The 27,142-nt window shown below is 40.9% G+C and overlaps 1 protein-coding gene across 12 annotated transcripts in view; it reads left to right on the forward strand.

Annotated features, from left to right (window-relative positions):
• Positions 1-27,142, forward strand: part of LOC129170635 (nephrocystin-4-like) — a 270,848-nt gene that overhangs the window by 61,782 nt on the left and 181,924 nt on the right. For all 12 annotated transcript variants that reach the window (XR_008566724.1, XR_008566725.1, XM_054758947.1 and 9 more), the window contains 2 exons: positions 5,272-5,421; positions 9,193-9,329. Coding sequence is in view for 10 of the 12 variants with exons in the window: in XM_054758947.1 (XP_054614922.1) it covers positions 5,272-5,421; positions 9,193-9,329 (287 nt within the window). In the remaining 2 variants the exon portion in view is untranslated. The remainder of the gene's footprint in view (positions 1-5,271; positions 5,422-9,192; positions 9,330-27,142) is intronic.

The following is a 27,142-nucleotide window of genomic DNA, read 5'->3' on the forward strand; positions in this document are numbered from 1 at the left end:
CTGAGGCGCCACATAAACCGCTGCTCACTAAAGCCGTACAAATTATTTTTGTGGGGGGATAGTTTTCTAATCTGTGCACACAGCATCTGAGAGATACCTGAGCTCGATGCATAATGAATAACAAGAAATAAATGATGAAAAAGTTGTCGACAACTGGGCATCATCTGTGCCAAGGAAGTTCTATTTGATGCCTACTGAGCTACCGTTCTCTCTTTTATACCATTGGGTTGTTTGTAAGGCAGGTAAGAAGCTTTGTTGCAGAGTCAACTCAGCTGTTGTCCACATTTGGCGAGAGTGAAAAAAGAAAGCAGAGGCAGGGGAGTAAAACACATACTGTAGTAGTTCTGTACAGTGAATCCCTGCACATTTCAGATTCAGCATTCACAGTCCTGCAAATTTGCGGATTTTTGGTTAAAAATGTTATGTAAAATTTTACCTATACACCTATACATGTTAAAATGTTTTAAATGTTTTTAATAAGAGTTATTTCAGGCATATTTAGGGCTTATATCTGGATTGGGCATTTAACATTTAGCTTGTTAGCTTCTGTCGTCAGTGAACAATGGCAAGTAATCTAACGTAATAATTCCAACAGTCACTATTTTTGCAAATGTTGATCCAAAATCATTGGAGAACGTCAACATCCAGATAGCAGGAGGATTTGGAGCAGACGGAGCAAGCCCTGTGCTCAAAATAGATATATTATTCTATATTATTCTGTGGAATAACAGCCTTTTAGGAGAATTTTTATTTTAGGAGAAGAAAACAAACAACATATATTTACTGAAAATCTGCAAATTTGTGGGGCCGTGAATGTACAGGTATCCACTGTACAAATAATACTGTACTGAAAGGTACATACATAATATAGTTGTTTAATTGTCAGTTTTGTTTGGTGCTTGTTCCTGTTTCATGTGTTATAAAGATTCTTCAGATCCAAACCCTCAAATGTTATTTTGCTTCTATTTTCACAAATTTATCACGTCTTAGAATTGATTTGACATATTTTAGAGTGTTATCATGTATGTTGTGTCAGAAAAGGATACCATGGAAATGTATGACGTAGCCACTAGGGGTGTAAAGGTGCAGCGCCCTCACAGTTCATTACGCAAGAACCTCGATATTAAAATACACTTAAGATACAATCTTAAAACCCGTTGAAAAATTGCTACAATTTGAATTTTGCACATTTGGATCTTAATGAGGTTTAAGTAGAGCTTAAAGTAAAGCAAGTAGGGGTGACAAAAAGTGAAGTGAGATAAAAAAAACTTTTGGAACTTGTAATTTAAACCAAAAAAAAAAAACAACTGAAGTAGGTTGTTCATCACCTGATCAAATGTTTAAGACCACAGGCTATAAAAGCCAAAATCTGCTCAAAATTTCAATTTTTTTGTCAGGCATTCACACTGTCATGCCATCCTGATGGTTAAAGCTAAGTAACTTTCTTTATTTGAACGTGGTTGGATTGTTGAGCTGCATAAGCAAGGCCTCTCGCAGTGTGCCATTGCTGCTGAGGTTGGAAGCAATAAGATAGTCATTCTATTTTTTTTTTTTTTTTAAATGTAACCTTGACGGTCCAGATGGCTTCCAACATTACTGGCATGACAAGGAGATCCCACCTGAGATGTTTTCTACCCGGCACAGTGGAGGGGGTCCATCATGATCTGGGGTGCTTTTTTATTCAGTGGAACACTGGAGGTCGTCAAACGGCGGGTTCCGTGCAGATGTTGCAGCGGGCATCCCTCATGACTGAGGGCCCTCGTCTGTGTGGTAACAGCTGGGTTTTTCAACAGGACAACGCTGCAGTTCACAATGCTCACTTGACCAAGGACTTCTTCAGGGAGAATAACATCACTCTTTTGGACCATCCTGCATGTCCCCCTCATTTAAATCCCATAGAGAACATTTTGGGGATGGATGGCAAGGGAAGTTTATAAAAATGGCCATCACTTCCAGACAGTTGATGCCCTTTGTGAAGCCAACTTCACCACTTGGAGCAATGTTCCCACTAGCCTCCTGGAAACACTAACATCAAGCATGCCCAAACCAATTTTTGAAGTGATTAACAAGAACGGTGAAGCTACTCATTACTGAGTCCTACTGAGAACATTTTTTGTTCTGGTTTGGAGAGTTTTTTTTCTTATTTTTTGAGCGATGGTCTTAAACTTTTGATCAGTTAATAAACAGCCTATTTGAGTTTAATTGTTGTTTTCAATAAATTACTTTTTCAAAGTGCTTTTTGTCTCACTCCCCCTTCTTGTTTTTGCATATTGTAGCTCTACTTAAAACCTCATTAAGATCCAAATGTGCAAAATGCAAATTCTAGCAATTTTTCAACTAGTCTTAAGATTTTGATCAGGTCTGTATTTGTTTGTTTCATTTTCATCAAGGGTTAATTTCCTACTTGATACTGAGTAAAAACCACACTGGTATGGCGATACCGATCCGATACCTATACTTTGTGCAAATCTCCCCAACGTGTCTGAAAATTTCAAATAGTAGTGCATTTCATATCATAGCATAAAGAATATCAGACATTTAATTAATTTATTAATTTAATAAATGATTAATTTGAATAAATTAATAATTTGTATTACATTGTTTTCACTCAGTGAGTGGTTCCTGTCTTGATGCAACAATTTATTACTCCAGCACAGTATGGATGTGACTTTTTTTCAACCCGGCAAAAAAAAAATCTCAGTGACGTTTCCCTGTGGAAAGGGCCCAAGCCTGAGCTTGCGTCCCATGCCCAATCATGAGTAGAGTAGTGCATGGAAGGTGATCAGTGATATCCCGACCTGGGACATTGCTCAGCCTCCCCTCTTCCCCCCACACTCAATCCTTGGATAAGAGCCGGAAGGGGGTGGGTTTCAAACTTAATCGGGGTTGTCAGATGGGCACCCTCTTTCATTGGTGTTTCGATGATAGGCCCACGACACCTCCAGAGAGCTCATCGGCAACACCTGGCGTCAGGTATGCCCCCCTCTGCTTTGAGCCCAGCAAGGGTTTTTGCACTTGAGCCATAGCCACTGGCTGCTTCTTTTGGCCGCTTCAGAGACTGATCTTACTGTCTGTCGCAGAGCCTGACCATGAATGCCAAGGTCTTCCATGAGCCTAATGGTAGAGGAAGCCACAAAACTTCTGCATCCTACTTCAGCTGGATAGACACTGGCCTTCCATCCTTGAATTAATTTCAGAGCATGAAGAGCTGGTATCAGAAGTGGTATCTATTTCAGTATCGATCGGCACATCACTAGTAAATAATAATCTTGAATAAAAATAAATACATATGATATACTATATCATGATTTGGAATGTTTCTTTTTAGGAAAGTGGGACAATGCAGGTAAGTAGAACAATAAGAGTTTGAACAGTGTGAATAATGATTTTATTTTTACTACACTATAAGTTCCTTATTGGCTGAAGTGCAGCATTAATAGTTCCAGCTTGTCGTTAAACAATGCCAGCTCACTGCTTTTGTCTTGCATTCTTGTCTTTGCTTGTTATGTCAGGGCTTTTTCCACAGAAGTATCTTTGTGGTGTTAGTGATACGTTGTTAGTATCGAAAATTTAAAAAAAAAAGGTTCTTAGTATCAACATTACATTTTCTTGTTACATAATGCCTTTTTGTTCTTTTTTGTTTATTTTGTTTCTACAATGTGCCTCGGGCCCATAAAAAAATTAGCCATTGCACTTTGGATGCCCCTTGTTTACGTATTTCACCAGGAAGGCGAAGTGTTTAGCAAATAATGAAAGCACGGCTCCAGGATCTGTCTTCTTAGTACTATTAACTAGTCATGACTCACACTAGTCAAAGGGTGGGTTGTACGCTTGTGGAGGTGTTGTGCACGCTTACACACCTCGCCTTTCACAGCGGTAGTTATATACACTCCTCGGGCTTGTATAGGTGACCTGCATGTCTGGATTCCCGTTCCTGCGACAAATACTTGGCTTTTTGTGATCACTTGTATTTGATTATCAAATAAATAAATAAATGCATGACGCGAGAAACACTTTGTCTTTCACTTGTAATGCGTACAACGTGGGAATCCGGTACTCTTCTGAACCAAAGGCTCCGTAACGAAAATCTGCATATGAATACATGTACCATTACACCCCTAATAACCATAGAACCACAAATTTAACTCAGTCTTACACAGGAGAGGGTCTGGCTGCTCGGCAGTACATGTGTGCATCCGTTTTCTATACAGCTTGCCCATATTAGGGTCACGAGTGAGCTGGAGCCTATCCCTGTCGAGAGGTGCGGTGCACCCTGGACTCGTCGCAGGGCATTTTAATTCATTTTACATTATTTGCTATAGGAAAAGCTGTTTTGGAATTACAGGAGAGCAGCTTCAAAGTCAACCAAGGCAACGGCTTGTGTTCTGACTTCACTGACTTCACTTTCACTGTATTTAGTTAGCAGAATTACGCAAAAACTATGATAAAACTGCAACAAAAAAAAAGCAGCACATAGACTAGTAAATAGCCCAACACACGGAAAAACAGATGTTGTTTTTTTAGATTGTGGGGGCTCCACTAAATACTATTTTAGTATTTTTCCTTGACAGTTATGACCCACGATGTCCCATTACCCCAGCATGGCAGTGCTGTGCGCCAGTTTTCACTTGAGGTTGCCGTCTCACCTTGTAGGAGCGAATGCAACTTCTTGTATTGATTGTCACTGATGCTACCGCAAGTGCAATCATTAACCCCTGTCAGAGTGAAACATGGTGATGCCATCGAGACCTGAAGCAAGCCAATGTATACTCGACACATCAACTACCATTTGCTCACCTTCCAGACGGTCTGTGCCTTGTATCAATGGCGGCGGATTGTTGTGAATCACGTGTTTTCGGTTGACCTGCTTGAAAGATGGCAATGTCATCCTCATTGCTCATAACACGGGTCCCATCTATGCCGCCGTTGCCTTCACGGAGGAGAATATTTTCCAATTTGAGTGCTTGTCATTTCGGTAAAGGCCTGGAAAATGATACTGGCAAGTAAGGGAACATTGCAGCGAGGTCGCTGACAGCCAAATGGAATGTTGAAAAATGAAAATGTCTGTGTGTTGGATGTCATGTTGTCTGGTGACTCACACCTGGAAATATGGCTCTGCGACACACCAAGGAAATGGATAATACTTCCTTGGTTGGATGGGTGGAATATCATATGTACTGTACGTATTTATTCAAAGCAGGTATAATTTGTATTAAGCATGTCAGTTTTATTCAACGTGTATGACAAATGTCTTCAAATTGGTGTTTGCAGACAGCAATCTTCTGAAGACTATTAATGGGGCACACTTGGAGTGTGGGTTAAAAGGCCATCCTGCATTCGCTCCCGTGATGCATCTGCTTCCAGAGAATGTCCTTGTGTCCAGAGATGAGAACATTCCTGGCCTCGCAGCTTCCCCGACAGGTAAAGTCTCAACTGACCTTTAAATGATCATTTCACGTTGAGGTCCAGAGTGCTGCATGTAGAATTATAAGTCTTTCCAAGTTTATCTAACTGATATTTTCTGATCAAAACCAAAAATAAATAGTTCAGATGGTGGACACATTGAGTCTGTAAACAAACTAGATCAGGGATCACCATCACAGTAACCGCAGGCACTAAGTCACTCTAAGGACCACATGAGTCCCCCACAGCCTGTTCTAAAATAGTTCAAATAGCGCCACTTACCAGTGAGCTGCATCTTTTTTTTTGTTGTTGCTTTTCTTTTTTAAATCACACTTACAGGTCAGTATTGTGTGCGTGACCAAAACGTAGCGATTGTGGAGATCATACAAACATGGTGGAAACAAGCTAGTATGTGTAGCAAAAATGAGGAGATGACCGGCCCCCAAAAAGATGGCAGAAAAAGAAAGAAAACATAATTTTAACGATGAATGGGAGGTAGAGGTTTTTTGTTGTGTTTTTTTTACTAAAGGAACGACGGAAAAACGGCACAATGTGGAGAGACATTTCACAACGTGACATACAAGGTACCATGATAACTAGGGACAGCACACTCTGAGCAGAAAGTGCCTGTGAGTTAAAGGCAGCTTTGTGCAAACACCAATCTTTTTTCACGAGACCGGTTAAAAACCCAACGCAACCGAAGCCTCATTTAGAGCTACACAATTCTTGATATGATAGAGGTTGTCAAAGAAGCAATGATCGCCACTCTCTCCGGTGTTCAACTTGAGGAACGTAGTTTAAGTAAAGAGTTTGGCTCCTCAAAACAATACACTTTCAAAAGAGTAATCCATTTGCATCAGAAAAATCACAAAAAGTCACTGTTGATGTACTACACTGCTGATGGGGATTTCATCCAACTTTATGTCAAAAAATCCGAACTATCCCTATAAGTGCCCAGGAAGTCAGTTACTCAGGGGGAATGTTATGAAGTCTGTGAGTTCCTCAGCCGCAATCACTTGTGGAAGGTATGGCAACAGGCTAATGCTCTTCAAGTTCTGCATCTGTGAGCAGTGGAGAACTAAGCTGCCTTTTAAGACCCACAGCCACTGGCTTAATATTCACACACTCTTTCAGAACAACTCAACCCTCAGGAAACAATGGCTACAATCAAATGCTCAGTGCCAACATTTACTGCTGCCGAAGAGATTAAAATCACAGTGTTGATTTTCTTTCTGTTGTGCCTGAGAGGTGCGATTGTGTACTTTTACTGTTTCATCCAATGCTAGAGCTGCTCTCTTTAGCCAAATGAAAATGATCAATTATTTCTGTATTTGAGTCACTGCGGTCACAGACAGTGACAGAAGTGTACACAGCAATGGAAGAGTTATTCTTACGTAGTTAGAAATGTAGTATGACTTAGTTTTATTAACTCCACAAGATGGCAGTAGCTGCATTTGAAGTATCATGAGTGGTCAGCATCCAGCAGCTTTATCTACCTCTGCATATGTTTTAAAATTTTAGGCACGCTACCCCACTGTTGATATGAAACTCATGCATGTTACATTTTCTGACTGTTTACAATGAACTCAGCAGCAGTATTAATGCTGACTGAGTACATTGCTCCTTACCGCTATTACAACATTGGTTCTGTTGCTGCTTTGTTGTGTAGTGTACTTGTTAATGAATGACTATGTGATCAAAGAGAGCTTTGTCTTCCTTTCTACTTTCTTGTGTACTCCACATAATTATTGAAATTAAAATTGAAGTAAAAACAAAAAAAAATAATTAAAGTAAAAACATAGCTTTTTATATATTCTACAACATCTTTGGGCACATTTAGAAGTTGACAAATGGTTTAACATTTAGCTGTCCAACATAACAGCCCTCAGTATGCACTTCAAAATGCTACTCAGCTGTTGGTGTGAAACTCGTGTGTTACACGTGTGTATTGTTGTTTATAGGGGTGCCACAAGATCTCGTAATGATCCTGCAATATTAAAACATGAGAATATTCCTCGCTTAGAGAAAAGCTGTCTCTCGTGAACAGGTCATCCAGATGTGAACTGTCAGACTCTGTACTATAGCAGTGCTACTGTTACTGATAATACACGTAATATGGAAGTGACATTTCACGATGCAGGATTGGAATCGTACAAGTGCTTTATGCACACTATAAACCTTGCAATTCAACCTACCTCGGTGTTCTCAGCGTTACTCGGGTGTGTGTTTTTATTTCCATCGAAATTGCAGCGGTGTTAATGTCCAAGCGGTAGCTGTATTAATACTACATTTTAGTTTTTATTTCAACTTGTGGAAAAAATGTTCCACAAACATCATACTTACTGTAGGTCATGCATACAGTTATAGAACATTTCAAAATGTACCTGCATTGTTTTGTGACTCAATTAAGTAAAGTGTCTTTGTCCAGTCCTATATTTTGTCATTGTGGTTTTCTTAAAAGTAATGCTAAAATTAGGGATGCACTGATGCTGCCGATTCTGATCATCCACGAGTGAAATTGGCCGATACCGTTCACTTGGATTCAACTGGTCTTAAGATTTTGATCAGGAGTGTGTATATACTGTATATATAGTAGTCTTAATGCAGTACAATAAGAATATAAAATAAGAACATGAAAGTTATCAATCAAAATAATAAGCAAGTTCATGTATTTTAAACAAACCCCACTTTAACTAAAAATAAATAAAATCTTTCCAAAAATAACATATCAAGGCACAAGAAACACAAATGGATTCTTATATAAAATATGTAATACATGAATGATGTACTCAGAGATGTGTGGAGTAGGCAACAAAACAACTGTACTCATTTAACAGTATTGTTACTTTACAACAATTTGACTCAAGAAAAAGATATTTGATGTTACACATAACGGTATCGGTAACGGTTGATATCGGAATCGGAAATTGAGAGTTGGACAATATCAGCATATCGGTTTTCGGCAAAAAAGCCAATATTGGACATGCCTACTTCTGACTGTCACACACATACGGGTGAGTGTTGTCTAGTGTTTTGACTGCTTTAGCTGCCATTTGACGGATGACCACATCGTGAGCCTCAAACTCACCATACTCCCAGTGTTTGTTCTTCAAATGCTGTATTAAATTAAAGCTTTTTAACGTGCAAAGATATTTTTCATGGCATGTGTTGGCAGGTAAGTTCCAATCGTCAGACATGCACTCCAAATCATTAAGTGCAATCTTCCAATTAATGCCCGGTCCTCTTGGCCATTTCGGTTAAAAAAACAAACAAAAATAAAAAAAAGCCTGGCTATCATCGGAGCATTTACGGTATGTTAGTCTGAACCATAGTTCCTCTGGTGGCTTTATGGTATGCAAACAAAAGTGACAATTTCATTACACAATACATTTAAGCAGTGAGCGGGATTTTTTTGAAGCCTCTCTGAAGTCCATGCCTACTAAAGCCGCTATCACACAGCAAGTGTTTTATGGAAGCAAATATCAAGACGTTTTTTACTTTTCTTAAATAGCTCACACTTAACTTGTACTGGCTTGACTGTTTTACCGAATCACTCCATGTCTTTTATACTTAATCACTTCAAGGACAGCAAAACCTGTTTGGTATCAGATTAATAGACAATATTTTTGTATGTGGCTGCAATCCATATAGGATCTAATTTATCAGAAATGGAAGTTAGTGAAAAAGGACAAATGCATAAAGCTGGAGTGCTCTCCAAACAGTAAAAGGAAATCCCACGATGCAAGTGGCATGAACATACTCTGATACCAAGGTTTTCGCTGTCAACAGGCGATGCTCTGTTGAAACCTGTGCTGCTCAGGATGCTGCCCTTCACCCTGCACAGACTGACAGTCTGCCTTCAGCCGTCCCTCGAGGCCTTTGAGAGTCAGCTGCTGGAGCTGATCAACGCCGACTGCCAGAACACGGTAAAACCGCTCTTCCATTACACCCACACATCAACGCCTTCAAATGCCACATTGGCAGTCGCGCATAAAGGGATGCCACATAACTGACATTTGTTGAAGACGATGCAGTGATTTTGTGAGGTTTCACTTCTTGTATAAGGTTTTTTTTTTTTTAATTATTGCTTGTGTACCGAAGATTAGCAGAACACAGAAATAAAGTTCCAAAAAAAGTCACCAATTTCTTGTGTAATCAAAATACAAATATAATAACGTCCTACACATGCAAAATGAATACAGTCTGACATAAATACTGTCATGGCCAAAAATATTGGCATGCCAATGTGTTTGGCCAAAAATGCCAATGTGGCCAAATTTGGCCGTGCCTGTATGGAAAACAACCAAATTAGCCTAAATTATACAGCCCTGGCCAAAAATATTGGCATCTTTGGCATGTCAATATTTTTGGCCATGACCATATGACTTTTTATGTCAAATTTATGGTAATACCAAATGCACAGTTACAATCAAAACTACTACAATTTAGTATGATATTTACAGCTTTTGACCCTGCATTAACTTCAAACTGGATAAGATTATAATTTTATGTTTATTTCAAGGGGACAGTGCAAATTAAGGAACAAAAGCATATAAGATATACATGTTAAAAGACTGGAGGTTTACATCTGTAATCCCAGAACAACATTAAAACAAAAATAGCTCAAATCAAGTAAAATATGTACTTTATACCTTACAGACCTTAGATAAGGTAAACCTCTGCCTGAAAAAAGAGGGTTTGTCTTATATTCATGTTCTACATATTTATACTTGCAAACAAACAGGCGGCGCCCAAGCGAGTCAGAGCTTTTCTTCCTGGCACACACACAAGTGTGACCCGGAGAGACACAGAGATCTGCTTGGAAAAGGTGGCTAAAAGTTCTAATGCTAATTTTAAGATAATGTTGATCAATGAAGCAAATAAATATAATATGTTTAATATATTTTATAAGTTTTTATGTCACTGAAAAATTGTCATTGTATAAAGATATTGAAAAATATTTTTCTAAAGTTACAAGTCTTTGTACAGAGTCTTATATTGTTTTTTGTTTTTGGGTCGATACAGTACATGTTGTATTTACACTTTTAATTGTTGTTGCTGTTGTTGTTGTTGATGGCACCAAAAATTGATAGGAGCATCTTAGAAGAAGGAGACTGATCATCATAAACAGTCCAGGTTAATATATCAATAATTGTAGGCATGACACAAACAAATAACCAAACCCCTGCTGGTGAAAATCAATTTTTATTGTATTGGTTTACATATTTCAAAATGAAATACACGTCATCCTCAAACGCACCATTAAGGTGATACTATAGGTGCACATATAAACAGAACCTGAGGCACATTCCTCAAATTAAAGATGGCCGTGATAGCCTTGACGCACCCCTGCCAAGATTATTTCCTCAGTCCTGATGTTTTCCTTTATCTCAGTCTGTTTATGCAACCTTCAAACAAAATCCCCTCCTTTTTTTACAGCTGCCATGGCACGTTACTTCCCAATGAATGTGACTTACAGAAATTTATTCTCTCCTTTTTGTTGAGTGTCTGTAGAAACCGGACGCTTAATCATATTTGGCATGTGTAAAAATGGGCTTGCTGTTATTGTTGGAAAACAGTGGCAAAAGCCTGCATTTTAATATTATTTATTTCACTCATTTTTATCACTCTTCATAGCAGTGTCACTCACTTTACCCAAGATTGCTTGGACTTCACTTCAAGCATGTTTCTAACGACAAGTCATGTAAAATCTGAGCAAAAATGCTGCATACATGTGCTGTTCTCACATGTGGAAATCATTCAAATAGCTATTTCGGAAAACTTTGTTGCTTAGTTATTTATTTGTATTTATTTTGGCTTATAGTAACCAACCAATACAAAAGTTGTGCCACAACTACGTTTGCCACCTTCACTGTGAGGTAACTGACACACCGGTATGAATAAGCTTCCTATCTTGGCATTCAGTGTGCCCTGGGTAGATTAGTTGACAGTTCAGACTATTTAATTATTTTTATCTGAGCGCTATGATGACATTCTCACATCTTTAAGAGGCGTTAATATGCGTCGAAATTGATTGCAGCTTTTAATTAAAGTGTGGATGACCGTACAAGTGCTAGAGACAAATATATCCAGACAGAGAAAGAAAATGTGAGTGCATGTGTGACCTTTTGGAAGTGTGACTCCAGCTGGATTGTCATCAAGCTGTCTTTGAAGTGATGCTGACGCCTCACCCGCCAACATTTTTCTTTTTTCCCGTTTGGGGGTGGGTGCCTAAACGTGTGTGTGTTTGTCCCTCTGTGCCAGTGCGCAGAAATTGAGCGTCAAAAAAGAAATGGGGTGTATAAATGCACAGTGCAGCATGAGACTAATCCTTTACACTGCCTGCTAGTCTGGCATACAGTCCTCCAGTAATCACTAAGTATTTCTATTTTTAGCAGAGAAACTATCCCTCTGTGGCCACTTTTTTTACACTTATTTTCCCCACCACACATCATATGATAATGGTAATTGTTTTATTTATTTTGAACATGTTTCATAAAGATGCATTAAAGAACATCACATTTTTACATTTAAGATTTCCGAAAGGGAGTAGGAAGAAGGATATTTTATTTCATCCTACCCCTTCTCCTTGTCTCTGCAATTACTGAGTTTGTTCACATCCTTTGTTTTCATGTTAACATAAAAGAACAGAGAAAGTGGAACCATGTGTTTGTACTGTTTTTAAACTGTCTCATACTAGGGATGTCCCGATCCACATTTTTTGTGTTCCGATTAGATCAGATTTTTTAAAATATGGTTATGAAAATAGCTCTTCAAAGCATTAAAAATAATGCAACCAAAGTATTGCTGAATTTAAACAGCATAACCAACAATATTGTTTGGCTTTTCTAACAAACCTCTGTGAGTCAGGTCCCTAATCCAAGAAAAGATCCAATAAAAGTCCATCCAATAAAAGATCAAATTGGAAAAAATGGCGTGCAAAATACTTTTAGGGTAGGACTAATCATTTGACATGGTTATAGATCAATTTGTGGTGTAATTTAGTATATGATATATTTGTAAAAAACTCTCTAAGGGCCCTATGAAATATGTTTTATTTTTTTCCCAAATTCATTTTTTTCAGTTTAAATTTTTTAGAATTAAGTTTTTGACCTTTTCCACTTTTTTTTTTTTTTACCAGCACAAAGTGTGTGCAATTTGGGTTAGTGAATAAAATTAAAAAAAAAAAAAAAAAATCTTCCATTTATTGATGCAGTACATCATTGGCCCATTTTGTCCAGTCATTGAGAAATGGATGTAGTTTAGCTAACTATTCTAATGGGATGTCAGCCTCGGCACATATTGCTACAACATCTTCAACAAACTGTCATGACTGTGCTTGTGATTAAGGAAGATGTAGTCACAGATGTCATTCCAATCGCGTTATTATTGTACGATATTTTAATGACACCCTTATTTTGTTTACATTTACAATTAGACAAATGTGACAAAGAGTGCTCTTATTTTGAAGGTCGGAATGTGTTGCGTGTGTGAATGCAATTGACGGTTGATACGCACTGGGTGCAAGAATAAACGTGTCTGTCGTCTTTTTTCACTCAGAACCTGCACGTCGTCAGTGAGCATTGTAAAATGGTCCTTACATTAAAGCAGTAAAACACAACACAGTGAAAATATACTCATCCAGCCTGACTTGCGCACACACACACACACACACACACACACAACACATTCACGCCCCTTAACAAAGAAGTTTCCACGGTTTTTCGCCGACGTTTCGACATGTTTAGTAGTGTTTGTGCAATCCCTATTATAAGCAACCAGCGGTTAGAGTGGCACTTCCTGTGCGACCTCCCTACACCATGACGCAGCAGTCCGGGCACAGTGAGAGGGAAGTACCGCTGTAGTTACGGAGCCGAATATCCAACGCCCAACGTGAAAATAACGTCACCACGTTGCACCGCGGACATATCTGTGTGGTGGTGTTGCATTTTCTTCTTGCGGGTGGCGCGAGTCGAGTGGCAACGAGCTTTGAGGCGTATTACAGCACCTACCATGCTGGAGTGTGGCTCAGAGTTACGAACATTACACGGCAACCGGATCAGCCCTATCTCGTGGTGAAAGCCGATATTATCCGATCTTCACAAATACAGCGGATCGGCAACCGATTCCGATTCTGAAGATCGATCTTACACTGGTACATTTTGAGTTCCTTGCTCAATTCATTCCATAATTTTACTCCACATACTGATATGTATCGGTGTTGTGCGAGCATAAATGTTTTAATTTTACTTTTTCGGTTGTATTTCATGTTATAGCCAATAGCCTAGTTTTTGTGCATTGCTTTTAATGAGTACAAAGCTAATTCTGACCTGAGTGCAATGGAACATTTATCTGGCGGGTGGCTTGAGCTTGTTTGACTTCCCCACACAAGAGGCCACATCATCACTCCGTGCAACCCGTAGTGGCGCTTCACCTAAGCCTACGATAACATCTATTACTCTTGATATTTAAAAAAAAAAGGTGCTGAGATCTTGTCAGAAATTCTGTAATATCTTGGCTCACGATCAAACGGTGAGAGGGAACAGAAGACGATGAAGAGGGGGAGCGAGGAGCAGAAGAGGACCGGTGCCTCGCCGGAGGCAGAACAAAACGCCTCAGGCTGATTTAATGAATGGAGAAAGACTGCCAACAAAGCTCCAGAACTCTTCATTTTGTCCTAAAATGGGAAAACTCACTCAAAGTAGGACTGCCCTTGCAGATGTGCAGGTGAAATGGGGGTAAAAAACAGGAAAAGGAGGTGGAGAAATATTTCATTATGTTAGGCTGAGAGTACAAGGGAAAGTGTGAGTTTCTTTTTAGCAGCTGGGCATGTAACCTTGTAACAGCATGCATGGCACAGTTCAAATCACGAGTCATAAGGGAGCTCTCGAGGAACTCGTCAAACCATCGGAAATCGCAGGAGGTCATTGCTCAATATAACAGTCTGACTCACACTGTCATCTTACAAAGAACGCTAAAATCATCACACAGCAATTTAACACTCAAATAACAATAGTAATAAGAAGAAATAATAAGAATAATATAGTCTATAAGACAACTACCAAATATGAGTTTAAAATAACAAACAACTGTAATAACTTTTACCCAGAATGCATCACTTCCAGCAGGGCAGGTCATTGGCCAATCGTAGCCATGCCATTCTATTTCATTATGTTTTAAAACTTCAATCAGTCAAATGGGATCCATTATTGTCCACACACTCAATGCAGATCCAGTAGCTCTGAAGTTGGTAACCCATAACAAGATGGTGTTTGGAGCTGGTACGGGATCATGTCTACCAAGATTGAAGTGCAAACGGAACGCTCGTTGTGTTGCAGTTACAGATTTGTTTCTTTTGATAAACGTTTCCACAATGAAAACGCGATGCTCACCAGTCCAATTCATGGCAGCAACTGAAAAATAAACGAAAAACAATGGCATTCTAAAGAAACAAAGCAAAATGACATTTTATGAAAAAGTGGCATTATACTGTATGTACTTTTCGAAAATAAAAACACTTTTTTGTTTCTTTACTTTATTTGCCTTTTATTTAACATACAAATGTGTCAGATCATTTTGCCTGACCCTGTATAACATTTACTACCTAATACTAAGTAAACACATTAATATTAAAAAAGATTTGTTAAGTCATTAAATACATTAACTATGGTTTTCTCACATGGTTTACATATATAACTAAAGTAGCATTTACCGTTACAAACATAATTTTTTCATTTTTTTTTCATTGTTTCAGTGAAGCGGCTCACGCCAATGTCTCACCACGCCTGGCTCTGACATCTAAGGTCAAGGTTTATTTATAACGCACATTTAAAACAAACAGTTCATGCTGGCCGAAAGTGCTGTACAGATGAAGAAAATAAAAAATAAATAAAATAGCTAAAATAGTAAACATGTAATAAGTTTAAAAATCAAATCAAATCAATACAAACAAGTGGAAGAACAAAACTTTTGACACAATAATAAATAAATAAATAAATAAATAAATAAATAAATAGACTAGAGAAGCACTCTGGGAGCGCAGACCTCCTCCAAGTGCCATAGTTCCTCCCACATTGTGATTCATACCAAAATAATAATCCTACATTTTTTGGATCGGTCTTTGATATTTTGTAGAACTTGTGGGAAACTTGTCTTGTATTTTCTTTCCAAGTGCTCTGACCATTTTTTGTGGCGTTATATGCACAAATGCCGAAAATGGTCCTATTTTGCAATGTTAAAGAATCTTTAAAAAAATTTCTGGATCCAGACCGTGATCCGGATCACCCCCAAAATGTAATCATTTCTTCCATATCCCTTTGGCGACAATTCCTAAAAATTTCATTCAAACCCATTTTGGACTTTTCTTAAAAGCCAGTGTATAAAGGTGATTTTTTTTTAGTGCTAATTAAAAAAAAAACCCTCTGAAGGAGCAGTTTTGAGTTGCAAGGGGAGGGACTTCCATAGTTTAGGGCCTGCGAGTGAAAAAGCTCTGTCTCCTCTTGTGTCTAGTCCTGTCCTGGGACAATGTAAAAGAGACTGGTTGCATACACCCACACGCTCCGAGTAACAGACATCTCAGCAATTTGTCCACAAATTTCCATAGCCAAAAGTTTTGCTCTCTTCCTTCTTAATATCCTTCCTGAAATAATTAGTTTAAGCATGGCACAAAATCTTTGAAATTGCAACAAATGCGCTAGGACAGACACACACACACACACACACACACACACACACACACACACACACACACACGTGATGTCAGTGTTTTGTGCGCATGCATATTACTTCCCATATGCCTTGTTGGTATTTTACACAAATACAAATCACATTTTTTTGGTAATGTGAACAACTGCATAAAAAAATGGGATTTTAACAAAAAAATCTAAATTGAACATAGCCAGAGTGTATTCCTCTGCTTTAGCTAGACCAAAATTTATAATTTATGGAAGTGTGTTTGTAACCATTGAACGCCATAACACAGAACGCCAGCAGCAAGTCGAGCCTGTTCATGGTGAACGTTGACCTCCTTAGTCAGCTGATCAAAAGTGTAAGACCATCGTTCAAAAAATAACAAAAAACTCGCCAAACCAGAACAAAAAAAAATCTCAGTAGAACATAGTAATGATTAGGTCCACCGTTCTTGTTAATCCTTCAAAAATTCGTTTGGCCGTGCTTGATGCCAGTGTCTCTAGGAGGTTAGTTGGAAGGGCCTCAAAGTATTCCTTCCACCGTCCAACTATATCATCAGTCGAGGTCAGCAGGCTTCCGTCCCCACTGTAAACAGTGTGGACAGGGCGCGGCTTCCCCTTTCTGAGGTGTCGGATGGTTTGCCAGAGCCTCTTTGAGGCCGACCGAAAAGTCGTGTTCCATGGCCTCACTGAACTCCTCCTACACCTGAGTTTTTGCCACTTGGCCTGCCGGTACCTGTCAGGTGCTTCAGGAGTCTCACAAGCCATCGATGCTCGATAGGACTCCTTCAGCTTGACGGCATCCCTGACCTCTGGTGTCCACCATCAGGTTCGGGGCTTGCCATCACGACTGGCACTGACCATCGCAGCTCTGATTGGCTGCCTGTAATGGAGGTACAGAATACTCCCCATTTGGACTCGATATCCTCGTCCTCCCCTGGAATGCAGGGGAAGCTCTGCCAGAGGTGAGAGTTGAAGACTCGACGAATGGGAGACACTGCCAGACGTTCTCAGCACACACTCACTACACGTTTGTGTCTCCCAGGCCTGTCCGGCATCCTCCCCCTCCATCTAATCCAAGTCGTCACCAGGTGTTGATCAGCTGGCAGTTCAGCCCCTCTCTTTACCCGCATGTTCAGAACATGCGGACACAGGTCTGATAATACGCTGACAAAGTTGATCATAGGCCTGCGGCATATGATGTCCGTCCTGGTGCCAAGTGCACTTGTGAACATCTTTAGTTGCACCGAACCCTTATGCTTGCCCCCACAGGTGGTGGGTCTATAGGGGGGGAGATCCCATGTGGCTTCTTCACGCTGGGCCTGACCACCAGGTACTCAGTATCCCATGTCCGGGCGAGGTGCAGTCCCTCCTCTTGTTTTTGTTCATAGGGTTTTCTGAATCACTCTTGGTCTCGCCCGTCACCTAGGACCTGTTTGCCTTGGGAGACCCTACCAGGGGCATATAACCCCAGACAACATGGCTCCTAGGATCACTCAGGCACTCAACCCCTTCACCACGATAAGGTGGTGATTCATGGAGGAGTACATCAATATTAAATAAAAAATGTAATCACTAAGTAATAAATTCACCAATATTAAATAATGTCCACAACAAATTGTCATGATTATCACAGCAAAACCAGCAGCAATACAGAACACAGAGAATGTGCAGAACAACGACCTGCTTGTGTTGTAACATTGATGTTCAGAATTCTGCTGTTCGTGAATGCACTTCACTCACCGTGAGTGTGATTGGTGGATAATGAGGAGGTGTTGTGTTGCTATTGTGGAGCACGAAGGCAAAATGGTTGAGTTGTTGAAACTGAGCGCTGCTGTGGGTGTGTTCATGTCGGCAATGTTTAAAAAGAGCGTCAGACTCTGTGTACCTCTGTTGGGATGCTGCATTGCTTACAAGACTTGCAAAATGTAACCTTCAAGCACTTGTTGCAAGTGGGTGAATCTGTAGTCATTTAGCATTGTGTGTGTCTGTGCGTGTGCACGTGTTTGCCTTTGTACATTTGCTTCCGATTCAGGGAGTGTTTTACCAACTGGACACAAATGATTTACTGGAAGCACTGTTGCAGTTGAGATGTGTTAAGGAGTGGGGAGGTGGGAGGATGAGAGCAGCATGCTAATGATGCTGCCGGCGTTTCTCGCAATGGATGACTCACACTCAATATGGGGGCGCAAACATCCACAGTGTGGGTAGCAACGCATACAGTGCAACACGCAGTTCGTCATTCTCTTCTGTATTACAAATGACTTAGTTTCACTTTGACGTCCATCCAGAACAAAAGTGAGGGATGTACTACAGATGTACTGGCATCAAAAGAGGACTGAGACCAATTCCACATAAATTAAGCCAAATTAGGGGCAGCATAGCCATTGCAGCGGGACACGGCAAGGCTGCAAAAGCGACATATTTGAGTCTTCAAGTATCAACTTCCAAGTCTAAGACAAAAATTTACAGTTTTCAAGTTAATTAACATAGCCGTTGCACATGTATAGTTTAAAATCAATAAAATTAGTCTTACTGCGATTGGCTGGTGACCAGTCCAGAGTGTACCCCGCCCCTCGCCTGAAGTCAGCTGGGATAGGCTCCAGCATACCAGCGACCCTAGTGAGGATAAGTGGCATAGAAAGAGAATGGATGGATAATTTGTCTTAAATGGTGGGGGCCCTGAACATGATAATAATGACTGAATGGTAAAAAGTGAACTAAAATTGCCACAAGGAGTCAGAGAAACAACTCCACCTGTGTCATTTTAAAAAGCTAGCATGGTGATGTAAATCATGTGGTAATTTGTCATATTCTAATTTTATGTGCCCCCTTTCTTGACTCCCCTTAAGATGGTAGCTTTAGGATGCCTATTATTACCTTTTTACTGCAGCAGCCCACACGAGCATTTCACAAAGTGGTGACACAAAAGCTGATGGCTGTTAACGATGCCAGACAGAAGAAAAAACATTTTCTGAATGCTGTAAAGTCACCAAACCAATATTTTGGAGATTAGCATTGTCCCCCACATAATACAATATTGTATAACGTTGATACTTTCAATTTCTCTGATAATGTTTATAAACTAAGATGCATTAATCATCTCTGAACATGCACCAAATTGTCACAGTGCCTTCAAAGATGGAAAAGGAACTTTTGCAGAGTAATACTGTCACCTACTGCAGTTTTATAGTTATAGCCGTTGGTAACCAGCATTTGCCAATATATTGCGGTTGGGGTTGCTTCAGCAGCCTTATTGAATATTTTAAATATACAGTATATAAAAGAAATGAATGGCCAACATTGACCAAAATAGAAAAAAAAAAGTCTGTTAGTAAGCCTCTCTGGTAAATTTAATGTAATTTTCTATTACACTACACACTACTAGAATCACATCAGCATCATATTTGTATCTGTTTGGTGAAATTAATTGTACGCAGTTAATAGTCAGTTAATTTTATTGTTCTTCTTGTAGTGAACAGCCAGGAGTGTAATGCTTCCCTGCAGTTGACAGAAGTTTCATTTCCAAATTCAAACTCAAACACACCTGTGTAGATTTTTGATGTACTGTAGCTCCTGACTTAATCGACAATGACTGTTCACCCTCCAACTTTTCATGTAACTTTTGAACAACTCTTGAGTTTATCTTGCAAAAAAATAAAAAATAAAAAAAAATCAATAGACAGCATACAATAAATGTCTTTCAACATACTGGTTTTGCTGTGTAATTAAAAAAAAAAATCTCTCAGATTCTTGCTGTTAAAAAAAATTGGACTGAATAATATTTTGTAAAAACACAAGCGTCCTATAAAATGCACTCCTGCATTGTAGATACTGTGCCATTTTCTCGCATACACTCCCAGATTAGAAGAATGGGTAACAGGCGAACAGATCAAAGGTAATGGGAGATAATTGCAAATGTAGGATAATATAGATACTCAGAAAGAAGAGAGAACATAATGCTGGCAAGATAAGCTAGACTAGATATAATTATCCTATGAGTCATAACATCATTTACATGTTTGGGGGCGGCTTATATATTTCTTCTGATATGAATCTAAAAAAAACTGGTTCCATCATCAAACCATTCAATAATTCAGGACATTTGTGCTATTATCTACATCACAGCAATTCTAACTTTTGACATTAACATTCCCATTTTTCCACAATGCTGAATGCCGTTGATCTAATTAGATCAAAGGCATTCAGCAACTACATACACATTGAACAACAGATTTCCGTTTTTTTCCTCCCCCTCATCAGGCTTGCGCATTCACACACAATGTCTCCTGACATTGCAATAATTTATTTATTTATTTTCATTTTGTAGATTGTGTTAGGAACAAGCACCTAGTGTGATAGGCTGAAAGTATGAAACCACTTACTAAAAAATGGAATTTAGACACTTTTAATTTACACCAAACCAGAAGGACGAAATAATCAAATTTTGGTGTGGAACCAAATAGCAGATCCAAGAATGTGTTACTGAATATACAAAACTCACAAGAAGACATCGAACATGACTTTTTTGGTTTTTTGGCAATTGTAAACCAGTTTCATTACTGCCACCGACAGTCTATGATACAAGTGGTCCTCAGGTTCCGAATGACTTCTGTTCCTATAACTCAGATGTATTTTTAGTGTAAGTCGGAACTTATACCTAAATTAACACCTAAGTCACTCACGCTGTTCACAGAACACATGACAGATATATAAAATACACTAATAAAAAGATAGACCGATTACAATTTTCTGAGCAATTTTCAATCATCGATCTATAAATAGCCTGGGTATGAGAGTATCACAGTCAGTATCAGTATCAGAGTTGTTCATACCCAACTACAAGGAGCTGCACTTCCCTTTGAGGTGCTAATGGCAGGAGAGGATTAGACCACTACTCCGCCCAGTGTTAGTGTAAGGAACCAGTAGGAGGAGGGTGTTGGCACACCAATTCCGCCCACTCTTACTGTATTTAAGGCCTAGGCTACCAGCACTTGTTAGTTCACTGACGAAGCTCTTCAGATGAGGAGCGAAACGTCCGACACCTTCTTCACAGAAGTACAGATGACGTCTCAAGAAGCCTTTCCCTCGGAGATTAATTAGCAAATAAATATAATATACTAGATACATTGTACACAAATAGAAAAGTGAGTGTGTAGGCGGGGCATACACCTGATCAGTGTGGGAGGGTTGACAGCTCCCTCACAACCCTAAGTAAAACATACTTTTTCACACTTTTTTCCAGGGAATAAATGCAGTGTTATAGTGGGGTTATTAATAAGGTATCATTTATGTTTCTACCTTAGTGCTCTGTTGTTGGTCATTCATTTTGATTCATCATGAACTTTATTTCAGACACATACATCGTCCATAGACATTAAAAACAAACGCATCACCAACAAGACATAGCAAAAGATGGCTATCCCTTGCTATATAGGTTAAGGCGCCAGTGTTTCCACAAACTACTAAGGAAACTGACCGAGCTTTGTACAGGGTTGGTCAGAGTATATATGATGCAGTTTACAGAGCGTGTTAACCGACACATACTGTACATCTGTACATGACATTCCGTAACACAGCAGCACAGGTTGGTACAGCAGCCTGAACAAAAATTTGACTGGTACTAGGCACCTTAAGCAGCATCTTCATGCCATCATTGTACGCCACCTGAAGTTGATGTATACTGCTCTTTCTGTAATTCCGCCACAAGTGGGCAGTATACATAGGAGTACAATATGCTTTAAAAAGTGCAGTTTTAACAGATACTGAGCACATAGAGAACTTAAGAACAAGCATGTTAGCTTGTGTATATGACATACAACATTGTCTATAAATGTCTCTATCAGGAACTGCAGAGGAAGTGCAGTGATATCGCCAACGTTAAATACAACAAACTAGTGTGAAAGCTACACATACAACCACACAGCACCTGTACTTACGATCATCACTAGAAAAAGTGCCGCTTCTTTTGACACCGGAAATGGGAGTACAATTTAACTTAAGGGGGGACAATTCATTGTTCTCTTTAAGCTTCTTAGCTGTAAAATAGGGAGGAATTATTCTGTAACAGAGTCAGGAGTAAGACTAAAGAACATGGTGAGCCAGAGAGGAACTGATGAAGTGAAGAAAGAAGAGAGATGAAATAAATGTGACAAACTAAAAAGCTGTGGGATGGGGGAGTTAGATGCAGAGAATGAGAGAGAACACAAAGTTTTAATTGACTTCTTTGAATGCCAGACGTTGTAGAAAAGATGCAATCCTATTTATAAACCGGGTGTCTGTGAAAGCACATGTGCATATTTCTTTGCATATACAATATGCAGACCCAAATTTGTACACTCGTATTTTATCATTTTGGTCCAGATCAGAGTACCGAGCTCCAAGTGTGAACACAGTTGCAATAGATAAAATTCTACTTTAGCCCAGTAAGGGGCAATAGTGCATTTTGGCTGCATTCACAATTCTGGTGCGGTACTCTGGTCCAGACCTAGAAGAAGTAAAAAAGATACTTGATGCACACTTTTGTGTGGATTGCTTAGCATTCACGTTGGTGCGGCATGGCTAAGGTGGTAGAGTAGTCGTCTCCCAACCTGCAGGTTGCAGGTCCAATCCTCTGTCCTCCTATGATCTTGTCAAAGTATCCTTGGCCAGATACTGAACCCCCAGTTGTTCCTGATGCTGTGTCATCAGTAGGTAAATGTGGTAACAGTGTCAAAGCGCTTTGAGTACCTTAAAGGTAGAAAACCGCAACAAGGTTCATTTGCCATTTACTACACTGGTATTTTTGGGACCAAAGGTGATGGAGTAAAGAACATATGCATAAAGTAAGGACTTAATTGGTAAGCTTTTGTGACATACAACATGACGTAACACAAATGTTCCGTATGCTGTTAGACACAAAGCGGAGAGCAAAGCAGAAACAGTGCTTCCAATGCATCTTTTCTCTCATACTGTATTCATTTCTGTATTCTTTTCTGCCATTTTAACATTGGTGCATGTCTTTGGTTCGTGTAGTGTTCATATTTGAGCTCATGTGAACCGAACTGCACCAGAGTCCTCTTGCAAGTGTACGGAAACCCATTTCTCAAGAGTTATCAGTCTGCTGGTTTGTTGCACACCAGTGTTTGGATGACTGCGTTTGCAGTTGAACAGATAAACTGTACTAGCAGAGCAAACACGCCAGAGTTCCTTTAAACCAAACCAAACATGACAAGTGTGAACACACCCTAAAGAACTGGTTACAAACTTTAGTACAAAGCTAACCAAATAAAATCTATTTCCAGCCACCAAAACTCTCTTTGAATGCATGTGTAGGTTGTTGGGGGGAGGGCAATCAAAGTCTTTGGATCAAGGTTGTAATTCCACATTAAAGACAACATTACCTGCTTGACACAATTAACAGTAGAAACTGTAGCTAGAGAACCAGTGCAATAACTTTAGATGCAGTTTTATTTCTGCTCAGAACAACCACTCTTACAGAGCTGATGTCAGCACGGAACACGGAAAGCAGCTTCTGTGACTTATTGATCATGTTCGAGTCGCAAGGGAAAACTGGTGGCACTGTCGTTTCTTAGTCCAATTTAATTGGACTTGTGTACCCACTTAAGAAGTTTGATGACCAAAGTTGGGCACACAGGTTCAAGGTGACTGTTTCATACCTTCTTGATAATAATGTGTTGGATGGTGAAAAAGTGGCTGCACACAATTGTCGGAACAAGTACGGGGGGGTAACAATAATATTATATACACTCCTGATCAAAATCTTAGAACCAGTAGAAAAATTGCTAGAATTAGCATTTTGCACATTTTGATCTTCATGATGTTTTAAGTAGAGCTACAATATGCAAATACAAGAAGGGAGAGTGAGACAAAAAGTACTTTGAAAAAGTAATTTATTGAAAACAACAATTAAACTGAAATAGCTTGTTTATCAGCTGATCAAAAACTTTTCTCAGTAGGACTCATTAATGACTAGCTCCACTGTTCTTGTTAATCACTTCAAAAATTGCTTTGGGCATGCTTGATGTGAGTGTTTCCAGGAGGCTAGTGGGAACATTGCTCCAAGTGGTGAAGATGGCTTCATGAAGGCCATCAACTGTCTGGAACCGATGGACATTTTTATAAACTCCCCTTGCCGTCCATCCCTAAATGTTCTCTATAGGATTTAAATGAGGGGAACATGTAGGATGGTCCAAAAGAGTGATGTTATTCTCCCTGAAGAAGTCCTTGGTCAAGTGAGCATTGTGAACTGCAGCGTTGTCCTGTTGAAAAACCCAGCTGTTACCACACAGACGAGGACCCTCAGTCATGAGGGATGCCCGCTGCAACATCTGCACGTAAGCCACCGTTTGACGACCCCGCACCACCTGAAGCTCCAGTGTTCCACTGAATAAAAAAGCACCCCAGATCATGATGGACCCCCCTCCACTGTGCCGGGTAGAAAACATCTCAGGTGGGATCTCCTTGTCATGCCAGTAACGTTGGAAGCCATCCGGACCGTCAAGGTTACATTTTTTCTCATCAGAGAGTAGAACTTTTTTCCACCTTTCAATGTCCCATGTTTGATGCTCCCTGGCAAAGTCTAAACAGGCAGTTTTGTGGCGTTGAAGGAGACGAGGCCTTTGAATTTGTTTTTTGTTTTGTAAACACTTTTCCCGCAGATGCTGTCTGATGGTTATTTCGCTGTGGTCGGCACCAGTAAGGGCCTTAATTAGAGTCAAATACCACCCTGTGTCTTTTTTTTAATTTTTTTTTTTTTTACCCCTGTCCTGTCCAGCCTTTAAAGCAGATAGAATTGTACATCTAAATGCCGTCAAGTGCTCAACAGATTTACTCTGCCAGGGAGAAGTGTGATATACACTTTGGGGTGCGGGGATGAGAGGGGGACAAAAAAAAAAGAGAGACAAGGACAACAGCAGCAACAACAACAATTGTGACAACAAGAACAGAACAACAGAAACATACAGAACGACATCAGCAAATAAATGTCTGTGACAACTATAAAGACGAACAAGGACATACAGTAAGGACAAAACAATATCACAACGGTGATATCACGACGGTGATATCACCGTCGCTGTAATAAAACCAACAACATAATAACACCCTGGTTAGCTCAATGAGTAATGTGGGGAAGTACGTATGTACTGTGAGTGTGCATATGTACAGGTATCTCTGTATGTGGGGAAGACTTCATACACATAAAGGTGCAAGAATGTGTGGGCGTGTGATTGTCACTGAGAATGCATGAAAGGAAAGGGGCCGCCTTCCACCTCCCAGAGAGCCCCGCCCCAAATAGCCAGGCCGAGCCCCCGCCGCCAGAAGGCCACCAGGCAGCACAAAGATCAGTGCCCCAAGAGCCAGCCCAGAGAGCCCTTCCCCCCGGGAAGACTAGCAAGGGGCCGAAGAGAGGTAATCCCAGCCAAGGACAGGGCGCCGGCTGGCCGGAGGACTGCCAACCCCTGAGACCAGCGAGAGATCACACCCCACAAAGGCAGACGAGTACCGGGGGCCACAAACCGGCAGGCTCAGAGACGCCCCCACAACCGGAAAGAAGCCCGCCCGCGCCAAAAGCGCCAATCGCCGCCCACCGCCAACCCCGGCCCGACCCCCGACACAGGGCTGCCCCGCCCAGGGATGCAGGAGGCACACCCTCCACCCACCCGGCGGAGGCACGGGCGGCAGATAACCCAAGGAGCAGCGGAGCCGGGGACCCTGGGGTCCCAGACATACAATCCAGAACCCAGGCACGGAGAGCGTGGACCGCCGAGGAGCAGGAAGACACCAGGCCACACCCTCCCAACGGTAGGACGCCGCCAGCAAGGCAGACAGGAGAGCCACCGAGGAGGAAAGCGGGAAACTGAGCAGGCGGGCAGGAAAACGGGCGAGCAGCCAGGCGAACCACCACACAGTGCCAACCGACACCCGCAGGCCAGCAAACCCCGAAGAGGGAGCGGGAGCACCGCACCCCAAGCCGCAGGGAGGCCAAGCACAAGAGCCGAGAAGGCGAGACCAGCAGCAGACCAGCCGACGGACCCCACAAACCACCAGAAGCCTGACCAGCCACATGCCACCAGAGCCGACAGCGCACCACCCGCGCACCGGAGCCCCACCCCCAACAAGCCCGCAGACAGACCGGGGTAGGCGAGGACACAGACAGCGGCCCAGCAGAGCACAAAGCGCAACGGCGACAAGCGCCCGGCAGAGCACAACTCCCCCCAGTGGGCCCGGCGCCCCAACAGCCGCCACAGCGCAGCAACCACCAGCCCCTGCGGCGGCACACGGGCCACCCGCAGCACCGGCACCGCCCCCCGGAGACTGCAGAGGCGCCCGCAGCACATGTCAGTCCAGGGTAAGCACCGCAAGCCGCCCCCCCCCCCCCCCCCCCTCTCTAATGCAATTAAAAAAATAATAAATAAATAAAATAAAATAAAAGAGGACAGCTACGAAAAGCTGGTCTCTGTGTCCCTGTGGGGTGTATCTGTGTGTATGTATATGGGGTGTATGTGGATGATAGCTAATGATGCAATTAAAATCGGGGGACAGCTGCCGCTCGGAGGGCCCCTCACCTGACCAGCCCCCCCAAACCCTAAGTGTCTACTCTGCGATTAAAATTGGGGGGCAACAGGTCAGTGGCAAGGCAAGGCAGCTCCCCTCCCCAACCACGCCCGACCGTAGGCCACTCCCCAAAGTCCTATATGTATGTGAGGTGGTGCAGTGGCACAGGAAGGACGGGGGCCCCATACCCCAACACCGCCCGTTCGTTCTAAATGTTTTTTTGTCTCACTCCCTCGTGTTGCTTTTGCATATTGTAGCTCTACTTGAAATCTCATTAAGATCCAAATGTGCAAAATGCTAATTCTAGCAATTTTCAACTGGTCTTAAGATTTTGAACAGGAGTGTCATAATACTTGTAATTTCATCGTACATCAATAAAAAACGGATATTTGTATTATATTATATATACTGTCATATTAAAATCTAATATAATTATTGAAAGTAATTATCAGTAAACATTAAGTGGAAGTAGTGATATAATTGTGACGGTCTAG

The sequence above is a fragment of the Dunckerocampus dactyliophorus genome, chromosome 1, assembly GCF_027744805.1.
Source record: "Dunckerocampus dactyliophorus isolate RoL2022-P2 chromosome 1, RoL_Ddac_1.1, whole genome shotgun sequence".
Taxonomy (NCBI): Eukaryota; Metazoa; Chordata; class Actinopteri; order Syngnathiformes; family Syngnathidae; genus Dunckerocampus; species Dunckerocampus dactyliophorus.